General features: G+C 41.2%; 1 protein-coding gene across 1 annotated transcript; it reads right to left on the reverse strand.

Moving 5' to 3' along the window:
* Positions 1-1366: 1366 nt before the first annotated feature.
* LOC119734778 ((E3-independent) E2 ubiquitin-conjugating enzyme-like) lies at positions 1367-25401 on the reverse strand. Its single transcript, XM_038208327.1, has 19 exons — positions 24765-25401; positions 21115-21282; positions 20327-20424; positions 19951-20011; positions 18695-18835; positions 17867-17994; positions 15346-16693; positions 14927-15029; positions 13215-13314; positions 12043-12901; positions 11471-11566; positions 11016-11164; positions 9855-10447; positions 7515-7621; positions 5556-5618; positions 5181-5384; positions 4635-4814; positions 3960-4039; positions 1367-2107 (listed from the first exon to the last, which is right to left on the reverse strand). Exons 1-19 carry the CDS (start codon positions 24960-24962, stop codon positions 1873-1875), a joined length of 4911 nt encoding a protein of 1636 aa, XP_038064255.1. The 5' UTR covers positions 24963-25401; the 3' UTR covers positions 1367-1872.
* Between the last annotated feature and the right edge of the window lie 1146 nt (positions 25402-26547).

Genomic DNA, 26547 nt, shown 5'->3' on the forward strand with positions numbered 1-26547 from the left:
AATAAATAAGTTGGTTTTGAAGATCTCTATTATATATTTCAATGAAAAAAAACAAAAACACCAAATTGTATTTGGCAATGAATACTACTGACAACAATTTGTTGCCTCAGTGCAACAAAATTGTAACTCCAATTTCTCTTATCTTGAATAAGTCCCATTTTAAACTTTTGTGGCACCATGTTAAGTTTTCATTGATATGAAACATGCAGGATACTTCTGCATGTTTCATATCAATAAAAAATTATTTGAGATGAGAGAAATCCTAGTTCTGACCTTGTCGCACTGACGTGTCAAATTTCAATTAGTGCATTTCTTCTGCACTCACATCCTAACTACACACACTCACACACCAAAGCAGGTTTTAATATAACTTGTCAGTGATAAATTCTTAAAGTGCACTTATTTGGTTTAGAAGAACAAATGCTAAGTAACAGCCTTACTTAAGTAATTTTTTCCTGTTCTTTAAACAAACATCAAATGTATTACACACTTCTGTTACACTGTTCTCAGTTTTGCCAAACGTAAACTTGTTAAACTGTAGCTGACCAAATTATCTGGCAATGAATTTTTTTTTTTTATTGGTATATTTTTTTTGTTTTGCAATGCCCTTAAACTACATAATTCTCTTTTAAGTTTGCTTTTCAGTCAAATGTTTAGATTAGTAATCACTACAACCCTTAATATGTTGGTAATGGGTTCAATCTACCCTTGATAATGAAAATTGCATAACTGCAATCTGGCAAAAGGCTTATCTACACTATGAAGCAACACCTTGTCAAGTTAATAAGGGAATAAATGTGCGCTGAGGAGGTTTTTAAGTACTCTGTTTCAGGCTGGTTGGAGTCTGGATGATGATTACCCGAGATGAAGGCGATGGTAAATATCAGCATTCCAGACTCCAACCGGTCTTAAACATAGTGTTTAATACCGACCAAGCACATATTCATAAATTGCATTCATAAATACCTTTTCAGTCAAAAAATCCTTTTCGATTAAAAAAATCAGAACTTTTCGGTCCAAAAATCAAAACACGTCAAAAATTAAAAATTGCCAACGATTTCTTTAACAATTTCTCTTCATTTTTTTTAAACACCCCTCTAGCTATATAATGGAGTGTCCAGCTCGCGATTAAGTACAAAAAAACTCCTTTTATGGAGATTGGAACGAGTACGCGATGTTGCACATAATGCAGCTGTGGCGGTACGTTGTCAATTTAGGACTATGAAATACTGACTCACTGGTAGTATTGTACATGCCTACATGAGGATTGTGAACGTTCAACCAATAAAACGGAAAAAAGCACTGGATTTCATAGGAGTCCAAATTTTGTATGACACTGGAAAAGTGTTTAAGACCAGCCAGCCATGTCTTTATCATCCGTTTAAGACCGGCCACATGACAGGCTCTCAACCAATAGGAATAGGTAAACTGTCTTAGGTATTTAAGAATACAAGATAAACCATGCTGCTAGCATTTGAATCCACATTATAATGTCTTGGCACCATTAAACTGCAAGTTGAGAAAACTTGCAAAATACTAATCAACAAGAAGATGATACATTTAATAAATGAACACAATTTCTTCCTGATGCTAAAATGACTCTTAGTGACTTATTACAGTTTCTCCTTTTGAGTATCCCTCAATAAGATGGCAAAGGGTTCAGGAATTAGGACGATGAAACCACTCCATTCTTACATACAGTGTAGTAGCACCTTTGGAAAATTCAATCAACTCATTAAATTTTCTGCAAAAACATAACTGCAATGAAAATCAGGGAACCTGTTCCTAGCAGTAGGGAGATTGAACCCATTATCCCTTTAAACAACACAGAGCTCTAGCAAAACATTAGTAGCATATTTCTGTTCACGTCTCTCAGCTGTCTGGTATTCCAGCTACACCAAGTGCTGCGCGGTAGGCTCTGAGGGCTTGCCTCATGCTAAGAATGAAGCCTTTGGACAGTGGGAGGAGGATGAAGGCTGGTGCATCAGATGACCCCTGCTCCTTCATCCCTGATGCCATCTTGCCTGGTACCTCCTTGGCTGGTTCCTCACTCTGTGAGGATGACGTGCCAGCCATAGTAAGCCAGTGCTCGATACGCTTGATCAATCTGCAGATGAATTGAATGAATGTGTGAATGTGAATCTATACAGGGTGAGTAAAAAAAAAAAGAAACCCAAATGTCGGGACGATTGTTTTAGTGAAGTTCTGCATGTAGCACTTTCAAAATCTCCGATGTAAAAGCCCAATTCAAAAGCTTTCTTTTAGTACAAGAATTATTCAAATCACTCATGTACTTTTCAAGCTACGGAATTTTAAACACAACCACCGTTTTAAAGTCCTGTCCATGGATCACAAGAAGGTAAGTGTTCTTTCAGCAAAACGAAAACAAACCACATAAGGATGTGTGCGAGTGGTTTTCGTTAAAAACAATGCACACCTTTTTTTGTGATTCGTGGACAGAACTTTGAAACGGTTGTTGTGTTTAAAATTCCGTAACTTCAAAAGTACATGAGTGATTTGAATGATTCTGGTACTATTGAAAAGAAAGCTCAGTGTTCTCCAACTTTGAAAATTAAAGGTTGGCGCTGGGGTCGGCGGGGACTCCTGCGAGCGCGAAGCGCGAAGCGCGAAGCCCTTACGGCGTGGGGTCCGGGGCCCGCTTAAGGGCCCCGGAAAAATTTTGGATTCTAGATGCTCTGTGGTGCAATCTGAGGCGATTCTCCAGGCCAGTTCCCCCGATTTATTTAGCATTCAAAAATTTCCTTTTCAACCTAAAGCAGACTTCTCTCAGATCAAATGACACCTTTTTGTAATTTTGAAAAACAAAATGGGATACAAATTACGTTTTTTTTAACGCGATTTTATGGGTGGTGCCGGTGCCGTGCGATCGTCATCTTTATTTTCATGTTGCGTTTTGTCGTTGTCAGAGTCATTTTCCCCCCAAATTTCCCTCTATTTATGACCTACCTGTATGTTCTTAAATGTCGCCAACTAGTTTGGTAAGTCAAATAAATTAAAAGTGGATTTTGTTCTCTTAGGGAACCGGGCCCATACACGATCGCCATTTATAACTTTTGACAATCGGCATGATCGGAACACCATGTGCACGCGTGTTTTGGCTTCGAGCTCGTTTGCCTCGTACAAAAACATCAATGCGTATTGTGTACCGCGCGTGCAATTGCACTGAGAAAAAGAAAGTCGGTTGGCTGCACGTAAGATCTGCCGTACGTACTCCTGCTGGTGTGTGTGTGTACTAATACAGATATCTATTTTTGCGGTGGGGTTGTCGCTACTTGAAGTATCGGCACACTCCGGAACTGGGATTCAGTTGTCAGTGTGTGTACATCGCGCGTACCTAATAGTACGTACAGTGCATGGGGAATCGCTGGTGTTTGCACAGCCGGCCGTGCGTGTGATTGATTCAGCGAGATTTTAAGACAACCCCGATCGGGCTGGGATGACATCGAAATACATTGTTAATGTGTGAAAAAACAACTGAAATCAATTATTTAGTTGTAAATGTACACTGTAGAGTCAAAAAAATTAAACCTGGCGGCAGGATTTTAAAGCTTGGCGGGGACTTCTTAAACATGGCGGGCGCCTCAGAAAGCATGGCGGGGCGCCAGGTTTGTTCTACATGTTGGAGAACACTGAAGCTTATGAATTGGGCTTTCATATCCTAGATTTTGAAAGTGCTTGAAAACAATAGTCCCGACATTTGAGTTTCGCTTTTTTTTACTCCCCATGTACACCATAGTTAACAAACAAACCAAAGAAAGAGGAATACAAATTTTACCAAGGCAGGACTTCAATCTCAGACCACTGGTTTGCAACTTCAGTACTCTACCAACTGCGCAATTCTTCTAGTATTATTTCTTCAAGAGTCATAGACTAGAAGAAAAAATAGTCGAGCACAGTTCAATGGGAGAATCTTTTGCTTGGTAAAGAGCTGTACATACCTGAAACCATGATGGCGACAAAAGTTGAGCGTCTCTTCATGAAACACATCAGGGGGATTGGTAAGCATGAGAGTCATTGACTGTTGTAAGATTGAAAAAAAATAATACAACTTTCAGAGAATGTAAAACCTACAAGTGAACAAAAAGCAATATCTAAATATAATAGCTAAAACAAATTAAAATATTTGAGTATCTATAACCAAAAACATGATCACCAAACATAACATTGCACAGCTGACATACCAGCGAATAAACGAAAACCCTATTTCAAGTAATTCGCGTTTAAAGTTGGACATTTTTCTGGGCGTCGTATTTCACCCTTACTGTTTCAAATTTTGAATTTGTTATTTCTAAGTCGGCTTTTATAACACCTTTTACATGACATTTTTGACAACCGCAGTAGCACATCATTTGTTGGTACTTTGAATGCACACCTTACATTAGCTGGTTACCAGCGAAATTCTGTATTCGTCACTATGTCAAATTCTGTATTTGTTATTCTGATTGATTCGCCACAGGCAGGGTTCCGAATCTCAAAATACAGACAAGAATTGAGAATTTTGGCATAATTACTTGAAAGAGCAACCTTTAAAAACCACAAAAATCTTAAAATCGCCAAAATGGTCGATTCGCCAGTTTGTCAGCTCTGCGACGATAATAATGAATTGTACTTACTTGAACCATCTTTAGTGCAGCCGTTTCATTGTACAGTCTGCTGTTCTCATTTCCAGACTGTGTCCCACGCTGCTTCTCATAACCAGCCTCATTGTAGTATGGCTCACTGACCAAGATCAAGCCTTGAATGGAGACTAGCACCTGCAGCAGGTTGGATTTGCTGGTCCACATCTCACTGCCCTTCAGGTCAGAGGTCAAATGGCAATGTTTAGTTTATTTATACCAGTCCTCTCAGAATTCCAGTCTCACCTGGATCATTTTAATATGATCGTTTTAATATTATCGCAGTAACACTCAGGTTGCACAAAATCAGCGACTGAGTTATTCCCGACGGTCGTAGCTCAGACCCAGCTTGATCCTGGTCGTCGCAAGGTGGACCTGAGGCCGGCTTCAGTGTAGAACTTGTTAAGATTTACCAAATTAAACATGCTGATCTTTAACAGGTGGCTTCCAACCAATTGAAATACTTCTTGATAATTCATACTTAAAAATGAGCAAACCACTTATTTACTACACAGATAACTTGGGGATCTTGACATTGCTCACCTTGCCTGTCCAAGTTCCCAGTAGACTGACGCAGACCTTACCATCATTGTACAGGTTAGGGTTGAGTCGACCACTGCAGTAGGCATGGAAGTGCAAGACAGGTGGAGACTTTGGGTAGTCCTGAGGCAGGCGAGCATCAAAGAAGAACAGACCATCCTCATAGGGTGTGCTACTGGGCCCCTCAAACAGCACAGAGAACAGATCCTGGATAATAGCAGGAACACAGGCAAGCCACAGAATAGATACCGTTAATGAATCACCATGAAATTATCTTGGACTTGTCAAGCTTCTTTCCATGGCTGCTTTCAAAGAAAGACAGACATTGATATGCAATAATTACAACTCATATGCCGATGGTGGAAAACATTTACTTACCATTCTGTCTGCAAAGCCCTTCACTTTAATGCCTTGTGGAAGAGCTGTCTGCAGCAAACGCATCTGTAGCACAATCAAAAATCAAAATCTGTCTATGAAACACTTCGCTGGAATGTTCTCATGCTGGCACAATTTTCAATTTCTAGTTGAAAAGTGACTCTAGATGCTGACCCAAGAGTTCCTCAAGTCAATTAAGCTTCCAGCACTCACAACTTCAGCCTAATTGTTTAGGATTTAAATTTCATCAAACACATACTAACTTCATATCCATGTCCATCAGATCCAAACAGACAGATTTAAGATTGAAAGCTGTGCTATAGGGGGCCTAATAAACAAATAATGAAGGTTTATGAGTGCTATGATAAGAATAATTTCATGAGGTGACAAATGGAAATGCTCCATTCCATGAGGCGAAGCCGAGTTGAATAGAACATTCCATCTGTCACTAAATGAAATTATTCTTTCCATTGCAAGAATGTGAAACATATATTATTTGTTTTATACAACACCTGAATAAATCCTTGTAATCTGATTGGTAACTTGTAAACTGGTACAATGAAGGTACAGCATCAGAGTTATCAAAGCTATGCGAAAGCGCAACTAACGTGTGGCCGTGCAATGGACGTTCTATTTACCGTGTAATGGAACTTCTATTTTCGCATTGCAGTTGTGCCGTGTGTTGGAACGAATAATTCAATGACACGTGATCAACGACCCACCAATCGGACGACTGGGATTTATTCAGGTGTGTATAATCAATCATAAGTATGATGGGTTCCACAAACTATATCCTTAAATTCTTCAAGTATGACTTCAAGCGTAAGAACGATTTAATACCATTTTATTTATTACAGTGAAATCTTGATAAGTCAAATCTCAAGAGGAATGGATAAAAAAAAATTGACATATCAAAAGTTCAAGTTAAGCAAAGTTTCCAATTTTTCTATGATCACGTACACATGCATGTACATGAAAGACTTTCACTATAACACGCTATGCCTGGCTATGCAATGGACACGTTATCTGGCTCGCTTTCCTTCTTTTCAGTGATTTTAATGATGTATTTTTTAAATCACAAATCATCATTTTGCTCAGATTTTATATTTTTCTTACTAAAAAGTGTCTGCTCTCTGGATACATATAACAATCAACCACTCAAACTGTGTAACTTCCTGTAGTACATGTAAATCTTTAGTTCGTGTTATTTGTCAATGTCTAGTCTAGTCAAGGGATCGTGCGTTGATCGCACCACCCTCTGGATTTTCCGATGGGCGGTCACATGACCGTTCCTATTTGATCAATAGAGGGCGGGCTATCATGCAAGCTGTAGCTAGGGCCAGCATTAGCTATCAGGCTAACTCAAAAGCCAGGCGCGCATTTTGAATGCAGTCACTAGGCCACCGCAAGGAGCCAACGATTGGAGTGCCGGCGTGCTGGCTGCAATTGGGCCAGCGATCAGGCTAAATGGAAAGCAGGATTTGTTGCGGTTACGGGCTGGAGCCTAATCACAATGGCATCGTGTACACTGCAGCCCCACATGAATAGACGAAAAGCATTCGGCAATAATGACTCCTGAAAAAAGTTTCGATCTTTTTGGTTCAGTGTGACTGTTTAGGCTGCAATTTCTTATGGACTGGCCAAACAAAGGTTCAAGTTAAACGGAGGTAGTGGTGCTGGCATTTGGAGTTACGGGGGAATTCATGTACATAATATCCAATTCTCTTGACGGGAATGAAGTATCACTTCGAGATTAACGGAGTTTCGAATTAAAAGAGTTTGCCTTATCGCGATTTCACTGTATGTCATAAAACTGCTGTTTCTCATATTACAATGACCTTATGACTCATCATAACTTGTAATGTATTGCTGTGACGATTACCATGCATTTGATCCATTGTAATTTTCTTGAAACTAAAATCAATTCCTAAATTATGACTAAAATAAAGATCTAAGTGCTACCTCTCTCCTCATAGTGAGTGAGAACTGCTTGGGGTTCTCCGGCAAGAAGACAACGCTGGATGTGTTGAAGTGATGGGTCTCTGGAACATCATCCATCAGGAAAAAGTCTGAAGGATTAAACTTCATAGTAAGACACTTAAGCTCATGACTTGTCTTTGTGCTGGGCAGAGAAGATTTCATATTGACTTATGCTTCTTTTTTTGTCTTGGTGTACCAAAAAATGTATTGCAGTGAACTGCTATGACCAAAGATTTTAAAGATGACTCAAAAATAAATGTGCAACAAGGGAATACAATTAACTTTGTCCATGACCTGTCAAAGATCCCTCTGATAAGGCAGACTTTCACTTATTTGGAAGTTTACATGTATTCAAAATAATATATAATGTAAACAACCAAATGAGGACAACTTTAGGCATAAAAGTTGAAAAGCTCCTTCGCCTGGGACAAAACCAAAACAAAAACCGTTGGGAGCATCTGCTACAAGCCTATTTTTATGACGTCACGATACGTCTCTATAAACTAGACGACTGTTGCATTACTATGCGTGCACACAAAGTATCGCACAGTCATGACTGACAACGTGTCTGGTGTCGAACTGAAGATAAAATTATTGAACCAGAGAGCAACATAGAGCTGCTGTGGTTGTCTTCATGTTTTGATGAGGACAGGACCAGCTAGCAGGATCAGGACTGTTGAACCGTACAATTTGAGCCAGAGTAGAGTGCGTCCCTGGCGTATTAAACCAAGCTCAAGATGGCGTCCCCCGGCACGGCCCGGTCATAACGGTGCCCAGAACATTAATGGATGACAAGAAAAACACCGATGGTAGTTGTTTATAGAATAATCTAACATGGTGGATCATCTTCACTGGACAGATGATTAGGTTTACAAGGATGTTGTCCCTTGAGGAATTGGTTTAATGTTCGTAAGCTTGAGAATTCCAAGACAAAAGGAGGCCTTACACACATTGGTTTTGGTTGTTTTTTGGGGGTGTGTGTCAACAGCTTAGCCGGGCTATAGGCTCGGAGTCAGTCTATTTTGTTCTTTCACTGTATACACGTACACATGGAGACCCATAACGTGACGACTTCAATTTTTACCCTGACTTTCGTGGAGTATTAGTGTGGAGTATTAGTGTGAACTATCAATTTCATAAAACTTGCTTAGAGTTTGAAAATCATGTCAAGTACCTTAAATTCAGTGCGGTCAAAATGTTAGTGTCCGGAAATTGGGCACAATCTCAGTGCAAATTAGGACCCTGTTCCAGACAACTTACAGGAGAACGATAACACTTATGTTTCGGGACTGAAATAGTTGGCAATGATACCTGCAGGAAAAGTCACTTATGTTTTGGACTCACTTTAATAGGAATTGTCTAGTGTTATTAAGAGTAGGCACTGGAGTTGCCTGGTGAAGCGCACTTTCCTTTATTGTGTTTTCTCAGTGACTGTTTCTACAAATTTAGAGAACTCAGCTCAACATTGAAAATTTACAGATTTGTCATTGATTTTCGAAATGTTTGTTCTGCGAAAACGTTCGCTTAAGGAGTCCATTTCTTTGAGTAACATGTTTTTGTCCTTATTAGTACTTACTAGTAGGCCTAATACCTTTTTTTCTACGTTTTTTTGTCTCTATCATATATTTTGACAGCGCAATATATAGGCATGTTTATACTTGCTAAAAAAACACTACGGATGTTTAGAACAATAACGACAGTGGCATCATACTGTGCAAACCATAGATTAGCTAGGCCTACCCAGTGCGGCGTCCCTACAGCCACAGGTTGGGAGCAGCCGAGGATGGTGAGTGACAGGTCCGGAACCAGACAATGATTAGCGCTGTATTCGTAGCCACACGTCCCGCCGGTAAAAATTGGCCGACTCTTCACAAATTTTCAACTTTTCATGCACACGAAACTGTAGAGTTTATTGCCTTTTGAAAGTATTGGGTGTATTCTATGTTATCTCAGCTTTCCCTCTTGCGGGATGTGTGGCTAAGGATACAGCGCAGCAATATCTGAGCCACACTATAGCGGGGCTAGCGTGGTGAAGAAACACGGGGTGCGCGCCAGTGAGAGACGTAGCATGACGTCATCCAATAGGCTATTTCTGTTTGCTGCCCTCATTGAAATAGTTTTTTCATTTTCTGCAAGCTCGCTCTAGAATTATGCCAGAAATTCCATTTTATTTTATCAATGCGAGGGAAAAATGCTTTTTTGTTTGTAATTGGTGTAATAATGGACAGTTCCATGATGAAAAATTGTTTTTACGGTAAGGCAAAGAGACTGACCTTTAATGGTGTTATGTGTACTCACAGGAAAACTGCAAAAATTACTCACTATCACACGCTTGTCCTGTCACTGTCTGAGCAGCACCCTCTGTAGCTGACATTTGGCAAGATTCGTTGTTGTCATGGTTTTGTTCGCCTTTACTCTCTTCAACCTCAGAGGTGCTTGCTGTCTCTGCAGTCTCTGCTGCCACTGCTTTCTCCAGGACTATTGATGAGTCAGGGGAGCCTGCTTCTGCTATGTTACTTTCTGAGACGTCATCAAGATTACTAACATCTGGTTCAAGTAATACCTGAGTCTCTATTTGAGTGCCTCGATCTCTGGTATCAGCACTCTCATTAGTCACTTTACTCTCATCATTCCTAGTGCTGGTAGTAGCTAACTCCTCCTCCTTTAGGCCTGCAACAGAAGCTCCTGCCTCTTTTCTTGAGTTACTGTTGAGGTCCCGTTGTAGCAGATCTGTCCGCTTCTCCAGGATGGAGTTGGCGCAGGAGTTGATCCGTCTCATCTTGTCCTCCACCAAGCTCAGGGCTGAGAAGGTCTGCTCGAATGTTGCCTCCTGGAAGTCCGTAGGCCCCCTGGACTCTGTCGGAGTGGTGGCTTCCTTGTCTGGGCTTGTTGGTAATGAGCTGGGATTTTTCCGACTGGAACAAGATCGCAATAAGATCTGATTAATGCCTATGAATCCTGTAAAGGTTGTTCTCGCTGGCATAATTAAATCTGCAATATTTTTATCATGATGTTTAAGATGATGATTCTGGTCCATTACACACATTCTGGTCTATTACATTTGATATGACAGTTGACGATGTAAAAATAGAATACTTCCAATTCAATGTTTCTTTAAAAATAGGCACAGGCTGTCTGACAAGATATAACTTGAAGAATAATGTAAAGCAATCACTTTCATATCTAACTTTCAAAAATTTTGAAGTCAAAAATATTCAACAGGAGCTATTTTGAATTGTTTTCAACTATACACCCTTCATGCCTACACAGACTTGTTTACACAATCCTACTATAAAATATTTTGTATTTATCAAAGACAAAAAAATCTTGTATACAGACACAAGAAACACAATCCTGGATTGGCTGGAAGCCACAATCTGTATAACTATCCATAGAATCACACGTTAATGAACTAGCTCACACGGTCAAGACATTCTAGCAAATAACAAGGTGGTAACGGTCTCTATGGTAAGGACAAGATACCTGGTGGCTTTTTTCTCTTCAGCAGAACCAGAGGCATCACTTGCCGTCTCCCAGCTGCTCGAGGAGGAATACCAGGAATCATCTGATTGGTTCTCATCTTTCCAGTCCTCATCTTCGTGGTTGGTATCTGACCAATCAGAATCACTGTCCTTTCATTGAGAAAGAAAACAACCAGAGTCATGTTACACTACCGTACATGCCTACCAAGTATCCATTCACTACAGACATGTAACTCTGAAGTCAGAAACAAAGGAAGGAATGTTATTGTGTTGGAGAGCTCCTTCTGTTACTTGTCAGTATGAATGGCAACAATAAGAATAATGATAGGAAATTAGAATAAAAAGATGCAAAACAGCTTAATATCTATTTTATGTCTCATAAGGAGTGCTTGGTGATCGCATGTAATGCAGAAAAATTGAGAGTTTGAAGTTGATTTGATGCTTGATTGTTCATACTTCCTCTAATTTGTACAGATCCTGCGGTAGTACACTGCACTCTGAGCCATCAACCCATGCAACATGGATCTCTCCATTGGTGTTTATCCATCGTACCTAGCAAACACATAATTCATCTCTTAGAATCTTCTATTACAAGAACAAGCTAATTATGGCATGATAAAACAAACCAATAACATGCCAGAAAGTGCCAATAACATAATTCAAAGTTGATGCAGTTTGATGCAAATTCATAGGATTTTACAAAGGATTTTATATCTCAATTTTAGCAACTTAACAATAATAACTTTGAACGCCCAAAATCTAAGTGTCTGCCATATGTTGAGAGCAGTGCACACTGCGTGGTGCATAAAGATCAGTTGTTCGAAAAAGCAATGCGTTACACGTTCATGTATCTGTATTGCACATTGCGTTATCCGTTTAAACTTAAAGAAACTTTGAGAAAAATGCCAGAGGTTTATACTCAACCTATAACATGCTTTCTATTTTAGTAACATTTACATCTGCCCCAATGAATGGCTTCAAGGAAAGGTGTGCCTTATATATGTGTCACAATGATTACTCTACACTACCTGCCCAGCACAGGATACCGCCTCAGTCTCCTGGCAATGCTCAATCTTGGATGCCGACTTGTCTTCAAGGACTAGAGCATCGTCAGACATCTCAGCATGGATTGTCTGCAGATTGGCCAGGTTCATGCGATTGACGGTTGCCATATCTGCAGCATTAGCGTGATTGGCTGTTCCTTGGCTCCTAGCACAGCCTTCATCCAAGTGGTCTGATTGAGTTGAGCACAGCTGTTCTTCATCAGATGGACCAGATCTTTGACTTGATTGATTGTTGGTGCGGGACTGTTTTGTTTCTGTTAGCTGGTTATCTTTGTTCATTCTAATAATTACATCCGTTCTTTTTGTTGCATTACCGAGTGGGACATCTTGGTTATCCATTGTGGTGTCATTGGTCCTCATGTGATCACTGGGTATACTAATCTGTGTGTCTGAACTGTTTACCTGGGTACCACAAAGGTCAGTGTTGGAGCCAGGATTACCCACTGGATTGATGTTATTACCCATCTGGGTATCAGAGTCTCCCACTTGGGTACCTGACTCCACTGCATGGGTACCTGACTCCACTGCATGGGTACCAACTTGATTCACATAAGACGACTGGTTGCTCAATTGGGTATTCAGTTCATCAGTGTGGCTACCAGCTTGGCTCATATGGGATGTATTGCTGCCCACCTGGGTGTCCAAGTCGTCCATTTGGGGGGCTGGATGGGTTGCTTTGGGATCAGGCTTTGCTTTCTTCAGGGCTGTGATACCGTGTCTGCTGTCAGCTATTCTGACAATCACGTCCCCCACATTGAAGGTGAAGTCCGGGTGAGGTGTCAGCTCGTAGACACTCACCTCCTCCATGTGGATTGGTTTGGGTCTGAATCAATCAATAAGCATCACTTTTAAGATTCTAATACGCAAGTAAACCATCAAATGAAACTGACTTGATGCACACATAATTATAAAGTTGAACAAAGAAATTGACTCCAGCGCAATTGTTGGAATATTTTATCTAGTTCTACACTTTTAACAAAAATGGTGATCCTTCCTTGTTGTGTGGATCAGTTTGTGTTTTTTGACCACTTCATTGTTTTTATTAACTGGGTTTTGCCATATATGAATACAATAGAGAAAGGTTGAAATAAAGCAAGTGATAAAAAAAAGAAATTCTTCAATTGGTATTTACTTACGTATTGCACTGTTGATTAGGCCTCATGATCCACTGGACTAAACAGGTTCTCTCCTTATGATCTGTCTTGCAGACCAAACCATAGACATTCTCAAGATCCTCTAAAAACCAAGAAGTCATAGAAGGCTTAGAGTCAACTCCCATTTACAGGCAAGTTTGAATAAGATAACAGCTTCCAGGGTAATAACAAGCAACTAATCTTCAGTCCTATTCCTATGGACTTGCTGCATGAACAGTAGATTGCAGTGAGTGTCCACAACTCACTAGAGTCTGTGATGTATGCATGATGTGCTCTCACTACTTCACAAGCATATATGCGGTTCAGGGAACTAGTAAGTGCATAAACCCATATCTGCAGGTGACACAAATGCACCTGGGCAATGCAATGGGGAGGGAACTTGTGTACAATTGTACATGGTCCTTAGATACAATTCAGGTTACACAGAGCCCATAAAGTATTACAATTTAGTACGAACATTTCTTACTCAAGCCAACTTCAACAAAAATGTTTCAAATATGCTCCAAATTCTGAAAATGACTCTTTTTCAAAAAAAGTAAATAATAATAATAATTGTGCTTATATAGCGCTTTCCATCATCGTATCAACAATCTCAAAGCACTTTACAATTATTATCCCGTTCATCAGGCCATGGGACCACGTGGCAGCCGATATCAGCGCTCAATCGGTCCTCGACCCTCACAGGTACCCATTCATACTCCTGGGTGGAGAGAGGCAATTGTAGTTAAGTGTCTTGCCCAAGGGCACAAACACCATGTTCCCAGCAGGATTCGAACCCACACACCTTCGTACATGACTCAAACACCGTAACCACTGAACCATGGCATTCTACAAAAACTTGTCCCTTTGCACTGCTTCACTCTTTTAACATTTCTTAGCCCGTCTCCCTTTTTACTGTTCCAAAAATACTGCAATTTATGCTGCTTTAATTCTGCTTTAAAATGGAATGTTTTGAATCAAGATAGCATCCATAAAATGTCAAATCTGTTAATCTGCCACTGATGCATCTGTAAGTACAAATCTTTCCACAATACAAGGTGCTCAATGCCCTAAAACCTGTTTTGATGTAATATTCATAAATACCTAAGACAGTTTACCCATTCCCATTGGTCAGGAGCCCGTCACGTGGCTGGTCTTAAACGGATGATAAAGACAGGGCTGGCTGGTATTAAACACTTTTCCAGTGTCACATGAAATTTGGACTCCTATGAAATCCAGAGCTTTTTGCCGTTTTATTGATGGAAAGTTCACAATCCTCACATAGGCATGCGCAATACTACCAGTGAGTCAGTATTTCATAGTCCTAAATTCACAACGCACTCACAGTGCGCGCCTATCTCAAAAAAAGGAGTTGTTTACGTCTTACTCGCGCACTGGACACTCCACTATATAGCTAGAGGGGTGTTTTGCAAAACAGATAATAAAATCGTTGGAAGTTTTTAATTTTTGACTTGGTTTGACTTTTGGTCCGAATTTTTTCTTGATTTTTTGACTGAAAAAGTATTTATGAATGGGAATAAATATGTGCTTGGTCGGTATTAAACACTATGTTTAAGACTGGTTGGAGTCTGGAATGCTGATAATTACCCGAGGCGAAGCCGATGGTAATTATCAGCATTCCAGACTCCAACCAGTCTTAAACATAGCACACATTTATTCCCTTATTTAATACTCTGCCATAATATAAACCCTACCATTGTTCTTGGTGACAAAGTCTCCAGGAAAAAATTCCAGTTCATCCAGCTGATGGTCAGGAAAAAGGTCTGTTGACACTACTCCTTTCTGTAATGTACCATCCTGTGTGGAACAAAATCACCAAAAACATCCAAACACATTACCAAAACACAGACAATCACAACACAGCAGTGATGTTTCACTTGACGAAAAACATGCCAGGGAACTGTGATTTGGTGCCGACTCCAAGTGAGCTTCCAGCAAGAATCTGATTGTCAGATAAATGTACACACATCCTTTGTAAATATTCACCAGTGTTCAACAAAAAGTGCGCTTTAGTGCGGATGTACAACAGAAATTGTCACTTAACTCTTCAAACTTGGTAGCAATTTCTTGTCATTTTAAATGGTAAAAGGACACTGCATATAGCCCATCTTACCTGCCACATAACATCAACTAAGGTCCTAGTGTGGGTGACCTCAACACACACTCGTTCCTTTAACTCTAAGGGCTTAGGAGGAGGCCGGCGTTTGGAAGCAAGGCGTATATGCTGCTTCTTGGTGTGTCTGTGAAGAAGGCTGGATACAACCTTGTGTCTTCGGCTCTCTCCTTTAGATGAAGCATTTGAGTCTGTCTCATCACTGTCATCCAGCCCTTCTGAAGAATCTACTTCATCATCCTCAGCATTATCTGAGGACTGATTGGAATCTCTGTCATCATCCAGTCTTCTCCTGCTCCTGCTCTTAGCAGCCTGTGCCCTGACCTTCCTGAGGCTTTTACTGCCAGCTGTTTTCCCAGATGCAGTAGCACCACGAGTCTCCATCTCAATATCATCAAGCTCTTTAAGGCTTCTCTTACTGTCGACTAGAAGACCCTCTGTCATCAGGATCTGTTGCCGAAGTTTCCCCTGTGACTCCAGGAGAGATGAGACCTGACCACTGATTATTCCTGCAGACTCATTTGTAGCACGCTGCAGTAACGTCCGGAAGTTCTTGGCGATGTCTGTGACACTGTCTGAGGCATCACAGAGCTCTCGATGTAGCTCCCCAAGGAGGTCAACATCCCGCGACAAACCCACTTTCAGCTCCTCAGCTCTGGCCAGCAGCTCATCCTTGTCCTCACTTGCATTTTTGGAAGGCTTCCACTTCTCAAAGTCACCTTTCTTGGCTCTCTTGGACAAATTTGAATGATTTGAAACAAATTCATTACCAAAGTCCAACATTTCCTGAAGGGCAGATGAAACAATCTCTGTCGCTGTTTCTGAAACTGTTGCACAAGCTCCCAATGACAGTTTGGTTGCACCTCCTTCTGGGACATCAATCTGCTTGGTTTCTTCCGAGGCAGCAGCTTTGCCCTCAGACGCTAATGTATCTCCTTCCTCACACTGACCTGATGATGGCTTGGTATCATTTTCAGCTAGCTTATTGCTACTTTGTGTAGTTAATAAGCCACTCATGCACTGTTCATTGTTCTCTAGAAATCCAGTTTCAGCACTAGCACCTAATTCCACATTAGCGTTTCCACCACTGTTCATCGTGGTGGGTTGAGATGTTTGTCTCAATTCCTCATTTGTGTTTCCTTGTGGCATGGGAGCCTCCAAGCTGCAATCAGCATCTTTAGCAGTACCTGATTCACCACCACCTTCCCCCTGGGATGGTTGGACGTAACAATCCAAGGTGCCGCGAGACACTGGTTTGGGATAAGCTAGGTCTCCAGGCTGAACTCTGTACATGACTTTGTCACCTATCTGTATACTTGCGGCAATGAAATAAGACAGCGGCCTTATTCTAGGGAAAAAATATAGAGATTAAATAGAAATTACAGAAATGTATACAGTATACAAAAGAAATCCCTAGCAGTACTATTTTCAACAATTTAAGTATTCAATTTTCTAAATCCAGTAAACTCCCGTTAAGTCGAACCTCAAGGGAATGGATGATAAATTAGGGGTATCCAAAGAGGCAAACAATATTCCGGTTTTTCTTCAGTCATGTACTCTACAAGTATGTGTATGTAAATGAATGCACACAAATGTACTACAGCCAGGATCTGTTGCAGTTATGGGCTGGATGTCTACATGCAAGCTGCATAATCACGCAAAAAAGACCACGTCCGTTGGGCAGTAATGAATCATGACAAGTCTTGCGTTGTTGTTTATGCTTCTGTGCGACTACTCTGGCAGCGTTTGCTATGGATTGGCAGAACAAAACTTGGAGCTAAACATTTTCGTAATGTTGTTTACGCTTTTTTGTGACTGTTTTGGTGGAGTTTTCTATTGACTGGACGCACAAATGTTCGAGGTAAACGGAGGTACCGGTGCGGGTATTTCGAGGTACGGGGGTATTTATGTACATGAAATCCTATTCTCTTGACGTGAATGGGGTATACTTCGTGAAAAATAGTTTCGAGGTATCGAACTTTATAGTAACGAGAGTTTACTGTGGCATCATCCACAAGTTGCTTAAAATTGGCTTAAGGCAACAAGAAACACTAACTTCAGAGTCTTGATTCCTCAAAAAGTTGAATCTTAAATCCAACACAGGAATAGATTTGATTAAATTATTGTGGCCAGTTAATTAACCAATATATTAAGCAGTTTTTCCCCAGTCACTATTCCTATAAGAAAAGGCTGCTTGTAAACAGCTCAAGAAATGGTCAAACATCTCTGAAAAATCGGCTGACAAACATGTTTCACAATAAAAAAATTTAAAAAATAGGAAAATTATTACCTTACCCTCTCAAATCTTCAAATCCCAAGAGGTTTTGAGAATGGACGAAGGTAAAGTGCAGCCACTTTTACTTGAGAAAGAATGTGTCGGCCTTTGAAGGCTTTGCCATTGTTTTTCTGCAAAATGGTGGATTTTGGGGGATTCAGGAAGGTCCTAAGCAAAAAACTGTTTCAGAGGGAGTTAAGTTTAATAACAGAAACCTGAATTATTTAACAGTCACTTCCTATATACCTTGATAGAATATCCCCTGTTATTTTTCTTGGAGGTGGTTGGAGTTGATTGGAATCAGTGCAGTCCCCCGCTGGGTATCTACACAGTCCCCTGGTTTGCCAGTGGACATCCAGCTTAACAACATTCACCTACAGGAAAAAAGAAGGCGAGGCTAGCTAACAAGATATGAATGAGCTAAGGTAACAAGGGAATCAAAGCGGATTTGATTTCCCTTATATAACATAGCTATTCTCTCGCTACCGTGCTGGTTTCCTTTCTTCGTCTGCTGTGTTTTTTCCCTTCTTTTCCCTCCTAGTTAGGCAGGCACATTTCACTTCCTTATACACTCAGTAGTTTCTTGTTGTTGTCTTTGTTTCTTGTTTGTCCTTTCATGTTTCTGTCCTGGCATGGCAATAAAATCCTTCAGCTTCTGCACATGCCACCATATTGCTGCCTTGATAATGTATTATTTGTCATATGTTTATGCTCCGTTCCTCTTTTATTTCACACCCTTTATTTACCTGTATTTATGCCTAAAGGTAGTCTTGCCAGACAATTGTTGTGTGGAATGTTCATACAAAACATTACAGAACATGTCCCTCCAAATAGTCACTCATAGATTTAACAAGCTATTTTCCCAGTAAGCAATTCCCTGAACCCTGCTTAATACCTGTGAGACTAAAAAGGAAGCCAATATTATTCTGAAATTTGAGCCCTGTGTAGTTTGGCAGTTATCACACCAATTAAACCAAGTCCGATAATGTTTTCACTTGGTGTTTTTTTTTTTTTTTTATTCAAATAGATGAAGCATTAAGGGGGTTTTCAAAATTGACATTAAAAGTGTGTGACCTCTTCCACAGTGACAGTGAAGTTGGCTTTGCTGCTGAGTATTGGCTGCTGTCCACTGAGCCATGTAGCGTTCTTGAAGGTCATGGCTGGACCTCGTAAGACCTGGCCAGGAAAGAAGCTGTCACAGCTGAACACAGAAGCCTACGACAAAGGCACAAGATTCATTGTACTGCTCAGTTACACCTTACTGATATTCATGGTCAATATTCATATGCACCAGGAATGTACAATAGTCCACTCCAGGATGCGCAGTACTAACATCTGAATAGTCATTGGTGCATAGAAGTAATCAAAGAATATTTTCATTTTCTTCACAACTCCATTTTTATGATCCCCAGAAATAAAGATAATTGAAGACAGAAGTTCAGTTCCCACGCCACCCCCACCCTGGCCTTTCCAACATGTTCTATCACTAATGCATCACTCCAGCCTGCATAATCAAATGAAGGCAATGGTTTGATATAGGGGCCCTACACTACCAGACTACACGATCGCTGATATAATATTCACATTTTTTTTAGCTGGCCTCTGTGCCCCTTCTGCAGATATTATTTGGCCTTAGTGCCCTCCCTACTGGCCTTGGTGCCCTCTATCATTTTGCTTCATTCAAGGCAAAAATGGCCTTGCCCTAAAAATTACTAAATTCAAGGCCTGGAGACTGTTGTCAACTGTACATAGACTGTTGTCTACTTAACCAAATTAAGCCCAGTGTGGACAGCTGGTAAACATTTTTGGTTTTTGGTTAATGTATTTTAATGTGTCTTTGTATGAGGTATCTTGTTTTTAATGATGTACAGTGCCTTGAGGTTTTATACTTAAGAATGTATTTTATTATTATTATTATTATTTAACTTCCCACCTGTCAAGTGTTGACTGTCGATTGTAAGTTTTACGATCAGCAGCGGTAAGTTTTACAGGGCCAACTGGGTTGCAGAAATATTACATTGTTAGTATAACAAATGACTTTCCACGGGCTGAAAGTAATCCAAGTGCAGACGTACAGTAGAACAACCACAATGGAATGTTAACAATCACTCGCGGTGACTACAAAATTAATTCCAATGCAAACATGGCTTAAGTCGAAAAGGCCAATGTCAAGGGATAGTAATTTAACAGCAATTTCTCCTTCAGCCACATGTTATATGAATGCCACCAGTCAGGATAGCCTGACATGAGGTCCAGATTGTTTCAGGGCCAAGTCTCATGTCAAACAAAGAGGCTTCATTTGGGGGTAAAATTATTAAGATTGGCCTTACTTCTTCATCTGTGTCATGGATATCAGTCAACCTACAGGCACTGTCTTCAGAGAGGATACATCTGAATGAAGAAATCAAACAGAAAACAGTACAGTTGAACAACATTCACAACATCACAAAATGTTCACATTACAAATCCACCTGAAGCTGGAGCTCAGCATGAAAAACATGAATACAACATAAAAACCACATAAAAACTCCATGGTAAGAACCTTGATACCACTTTATATACCAAGTTGTATGTACCTAGCTCATGTGTTGCATATCGTGATGAATTAACTGTGCTGTGGCATTAGATTAGTGTGACATGAACAACACCATTTTTCACATGTGGTATATCACGGCACTAGCGGGCCTAGTACAGAATAACCCTCACCTGGCTCCATTTTTCAAACGGACGACTAACTTAACATGGATGTTCCTGACTACTCCGATCCAGGATCCCAGGACAACATGGCAGCCAGGTGTGTACATCTGAGAGAACAAAAGCTTATCATAACAAACTAGGTACTGATATTAACATATACATAGACTGGGAGTCTACAGAACCAGTCTTGATTGTTGAGTAACAAACATTGTTTTATTCTAATTGTGTAGTGTTATGTGTAAGATTCCAATCAGAAAATGGTATTATTCAAGAAGGAACAAATTGTTAGTCCTTTTTTAAAATTTAATTCAACTCAATTTTCTTCAGGTATCTTGGGTGTGGATATCATCGATTTAATAAAACTTCTTTCCTAATAGGCCATCAGCCTCGGTCCAAAATGTTGGCCCCTGGTATCAAATGAGGGGAATAATCGTCATAGCGATTTTTGGCAAGGTATACACCTCAAGAATTGGAAAATATGTCATAGCATTGCAACGGTGGCAGCTTTTTGGATGTTATCACCCTTTTTTTCAAAATGTCCATCAAAATGCTTGTTACCACTCTAGGGGCGGTATACCTTAAGCATGCGCACTATAACCATTTATGCCCTGATTTGATACTGACCAAACACCAGGCTGATGGCCTATAATAAAAAGTTCACTTTTTTCCTCTTATTTATGCTCTGGTCTGGTTGAAAACAATCTGGTTTGAAATCCTAGTTGCCATGTATATGTAGGCTAGTAAATTTAAATCAGAAATTCAAGCCAGGCACTGATAACCCTATTATAATCACTGACCATTACATTCTCCAGATACTGGCTGCATACATCATAGATCATTTGCTTGGTACGTATGACCTGAAGATGACAGGACACATGAACAGACCGCACAATGCCTCGTTGTGATCCTTCCTGGTTACATCTGACTGCATCACCTGGCATCAAAGAGCGATCATACAGGCTCACCTGTGGGCAGATAATCAATACATCAATATTGTTTTCTCCAAAAACAATGTCTCATCCAGGTATGGGGTACTCCCACCAGCTGACTAGAATAACTGAGAATTCCATCATCCAGGAGAACAAAAATGGTATGGTACAATGCAACATCCAAAAGCAACATTTTACCACAATGGCCGAATGTTGAGTAAAACTAGTGCTGCAGCTGAACCGCCGAACCGAACTAAAAATAGCCGAACTTGGCCTTCCGAACCGAACCCAAATGTCGGTTCGGAAGAGTTCGGCTAGTATTTGTTGATAGCGCTAGGAATGCTAATGCTTGCAATGAAAGGGCAAAAATAAAACGCAAGGATGATTGAACTTACCATGTTGACAAGTCACCGCATTCATCTTCATTATTTGCAGTGTTCAAGCAAGGCATACAATAGGATATCGGGCCGATACGCTTTGAAAAAATCATACGCGCCGTGCAATTTTCTCAACAAAATGCGTGCTCTTTGCATCCAACGTGGTCAGTATCTGGCCCTGCTGCGCCATGTTCCAGCGTGACGTAGTACGTTTGGACCAAACCAATTGCTGTGAAGGGTGGGCTTTCCTCGGCAAAATTCACCAGCATTTTCAGTTTTTTCACCGTATCAGAATTAAAAAAAAATACTTTTTATGGAGTCTGAAACCTTTCCCATGTTCAGAATAAGTTCGTAATTTCCAAAATATATTTTTTCTCGTAAAGAATGTATACAAAAACCGATGTAATCTCCCAAAAGAGGGTGAAACTCCCCTTCACAAAATTAATGGATCCGTCCACAGAATGAATATTTATGGCAGTAGCGAATCGAAAAGTTATTTTTTTTACAGTAGCTACTTGTCAGCTTGTTGCTAAAAAGTAAAATAATTATGATTTCATAAGTTTGGCACAGTAAAAGGACCTGGTTTTTATTGCTAAAAAAATCACCTTTATTATCAAAAGCAGACTGTTCTCAACTCTAATGACACCCGTTTTGCAATTTTGAACAGTTTCTTGAGGTAGAAATCACGATTTTCCTGCGCGGTTTGTACCTTGCGATTCAGCGCGCCATGCATGCTCACGGTACATCGCGCGGTGATCGCCATCTTTATTTTCGGGTTGCGTGTTGTGTCGCCGCGCTGTCATCGTCATTTAACCTCCAAATTTCCCTCAAAAAAAATCAAAACCCTGCCCTCTATCTATGACATACGTCAATTTGTCATGAATATTTAGTGTATTAAATATTCATTAACCTTATACTTCAAATACATCAAATACTAGTCCCTTACTGGCAATGATCGTTCGACTAGTGTAGCGGATAAGGCTGGTGTGATTAAATAACAAGATTGCGGGTTAGAATCCCGGTGGAGTAAGTAGCCTAACTGGTAATTAAAGAGGAGGAGCAACTATAGAATGCAGGGCCACGCCGAAGCAAGGTTTTTTATTTTGCCTGGAGGCGTGGATGGAATAGGAGTAATCATGGTAATATGCAAACCTGCAAAAAAGTGCTAAGTACAGCGAAGGAATGCACTGCACTTGTCTTCTAAGCTTCTCATGAAGGATCGGAAGGGAGGGCGTGCTTGTAAATGTGTTGGGGGCACTGTCTGGAGTGGCGGAGGCGCGGAGTCTTGGAGTCGCAGAATCGCGGAGACGCGGGGCACTGGAGTGGCGGCAGTGGCGGAGGCGCGGAGTCGCGGAGTCGCAGAGACTCGCGCCGATAGAGGGCGCAATTCTCGGCGGAATTTTTTTGAGAACGAAGCATCCATATCCATTTTAAATGGGCGCGCAAATTAGGAAGGGAGGAGGGCGACGGGGCACTGTCTGGAGTGGCGGAGGCGCGGAGTCTTGGAGTCGCAGAATCGCTTTAAATGGGCGCGCAATTAGGAAGGGAGGAGGGCGACGGGGCACTGTCTGGAGTGGCGGAGGCGCGGAGTCTTGGAGTCGCAGAATCGCGGAGACGCGGGGCACTGGAGTGGCGGAGGCGCGGAGTCGCGGAGTCGCAGAGACGCGCACCGATAGAGGGCGCAATTCTCTGCGGCTCCACGACTCCACGATCGATTTTCGGAGGTAGGTCGACTGCGGTTCCACGCCTCCACGGAGCCGTACGGAGGCGCGGATGTAGAGTAAAGTGGCCCTGCATTCTATAGTTGTACCAAAGAGGATTGGAGGAGGGTAGAAATTGAGAGTCGAGGAGGGAAAATAGATGAAAGAACCATCGAAAGTAATGCATCTATCAATTTGATAGCTGCATAACTTTTTGGCGCTTGGATTTTGGAAATTTATTGAAAAAATGTGATGTAGCCTACTTACATGTAAGTTGTACCGCAGACTTTGTAAAAAAGTAACGTACTTGTACGGTACTCTTTCTTAACAGTAACACTGATCAAAACTAAAGGGAGTACATGAAAGAGCAGAGGGGTCCGTAACTACACGATCGCCACCATAACCACACACATGGCATGGCAAATTGGCAATCATGGCGATCATCATCATGACATTGACATAGCTGGAGTTACCCAGCCCTGAGTTTTATCATTGGGTTGTCATCTAGGGCTGGAGCGCATTTTTCTCAAAACTTGTAGTATTTGCAAAAAAAAATTGGAAAATGTTCAATTTTGTCCCCGTTACACACTAATTGCAACTGCAACTCACCCCAAACTTGCCTGGAATAACCATTACACAGGTCCTTGAAGTAAAAAACGATCCACGATGAAGATTCAGCCTACAATTGCAGTGAAAACAGGAGGAATAACCGCTAACTTGACAACCTTGCTGGATTGGCCAGGACCGCTATTGGTTTGTGCACAAAAAAAATTGTGTACAATGAATGGCGGTCGATTAACAGGCACAGAGAGCGATCGCTGTCAACTACTCGTTTTAGCCGGCTGCGCTGGCTGTTGGCGCATGACGTCACGCGGAAGCGTAACACCCGATGACTGTTTCATGCACTATTGGTTGCGGTTCCAGTACCAAAGCTGTGATGCGAGTGGTAAACCTTATATTAGTGCATGAAACAGTCATCGGGTGTTACGCTTCCGCGTGACGTCACGCGCCAACAGCTAGCGCAGCCGGCAAAAACGAGTAGTTGACAGCGATCGCTCTCTGTGCCTGTTAATCGACCGCCATTCATTGTACACAATTTTTTTTGTGCACAAACCAATAGCGGTCCTGGTCAATCCAGCAAGGTTGTCAAGTTAGCGGTTATTCCTCCTGTTTTCACTGCAATTGTAGGCTGAATCTTCATCGTGGATCGTTTTTTACTTCAAGGACCTGTGTAATGGTTATTCCAGGCAAGTTTGGGGTGAGTTGCAGTTGCAATTAGTGTGTAACGGGGACAAAATTGAACATTTTCCAATTTTTTTTTGCAAATACTACAAGTTTTGAGAAAAATGCGCTCCAGCCCTAGATGACAACCCAATGATAAAACTCAGGGCTGGGTAACTCCAGCTAACATTGACATTGATATTGTGCAAGGCGTGTGTACCTTTTTCTCCGGCAAGACATTTTCTCTTCCCTTGGGGTACCAGGCCACCCTGACATAACCCCTCTTGATCCTTTCCTCGTCATCTTCTGAATCATCCATGCTGCTGTAGCCGTCGTAATTCCGTACAACCAGGCCCAGTTGCATCGTACTACGATGACAGCGCTGTACGACATCTTCCTCGAACAAGGTGGACGCCATTTTGTGTAGTGGTTGGTCGACGGTATCCAGAAGGAGGAAATGTCCCCAAAAAGGTGGGCAGGGTCTCTAGTCTAGTAAATAATGTAGCATACCCACGCGCCGCTTTATTATTCCAGAAGTAGTTTTTCCTTTCTCGATGTGAAGTAGTATCAAAAATACATGTTTCTGTTTTAATGATCTGTTGTGCCATCGCCACAAGTCCAATGGACACTTTTTGTTTATAAATCTCCTTTCTTTCCTACCTCCATGCTCATACGGCACAGTATGGCGCCCGTTTGCACATGCACACCTACCTAGCTAAATGGGCGTGGTTAAAACAGTCGTCATTAACTTCATCGATTTAAAAAAATCTACATTTTTCATTGATTTATTTGTCATGGAGTATCGAAAATACTGATTAAATTGCAAATGATTTTATGTAGCCGAGCGTTTGTTGAAGCTATAGCACTATGGGCTAGTTGTCCAACTGAGCCCCGGATCGGATCGCGCCACAGGTATATTTTGCCTGAGTATCACACATTCACGTATTATGCCAAGATCGAACGAGTTTCAAATTGTACATGCGACCTCGAGCGCCAGCCAATCGGAGTCTATTTTAGAAACTGTGACGTCATTTTGATCAGAAACGTGGACTTTTGATTGGTTAATTTGAATGCAATGTTTTAAATGTTGTAATACAAGTACAATGGCTTACCGAAGACGTAGAAAACGCCCGCTGAACTGTCAGAATCTCGAGACTATAAGACACAGTCCAAGTCGGCATTATTATTAAAATTATCGAATCTGCTCACATAACATACGTAGACCCTTGCTGTGCAAGGGGATATTCCATCGACTAGGTATAATTATCGCCACGTTTCTTCATAACAGTTTTCCATTCATTTGCTGCCCGATAGTTAAAGTTCTCGCATGTTTTTCAATCATAATCTAGTTATCTATCCCGATCAGAATCGAGATATCAACCCACCGTAGCAGGCGAGATGAGCCTCGTCCTTAAAATTTGGGCTTGCTATGTATTTTCATTTGTATGTATTGCATTTGCCCTATTCCACAATTCTCCTTTCCCCAGCCCTCTCCTCCACAATTGGTTTTGTTGTTTCGCTTCCCATTTCCTGTATTACCCCTCCCCTACCCATTGGCCCATGTTAAACCCTCCCCTTCCTGTTTTGTTTGTTTGTTGGGGTGTTGGGCTGGTGGGTTGTTTGTCTGTTTGTTTGGGTTTTTCAAGCCCCCCCCCTCCCCCCCCCCTCCCCCCTCCTCGCCTTTCCCCGTCTTCCTCCCTATCCACTTCCTTGCCTCGTCTGCCCTGCCTTTTTTCTTCGCCCTTTTCTCCCTTGTGCAATTTTATTGTTTCTAATTGTTTTGTGCTTGTCTGCGTTATGTGCCTGTCATTGTGCATGGTTGGAGGGACATGCCCTATTGGCGACAGTGTTTTTTTTTCACATTTGTTTATCTCCATGGCAGCCCTGCACTGTCCACGTTCTGTATTCCGTGTGTATAGTGTTTACTTCGTTTCTTATTCAGTGTCTGTATCATTTTGTTTACATATCCAATTTTGTGTATTTATTGTAATTGTGTGTATGTG

This window comes from Patiria miniata, unplaced genomic scaffold (genome assembly GCF_015706575.1).
Source record: "Patiria miniata isolate m_02_andy unplaced genomic scaffold, ASM1570657v1 HiC_scaffold_28, whole genome shotgun sequence".
Classification (NCBI taxonomy): Eukaryota; Metazoa; Echinodermata; class Asteroidea; order Valvatida; family Asterinidae; genus Patiria; species Patiria miniata.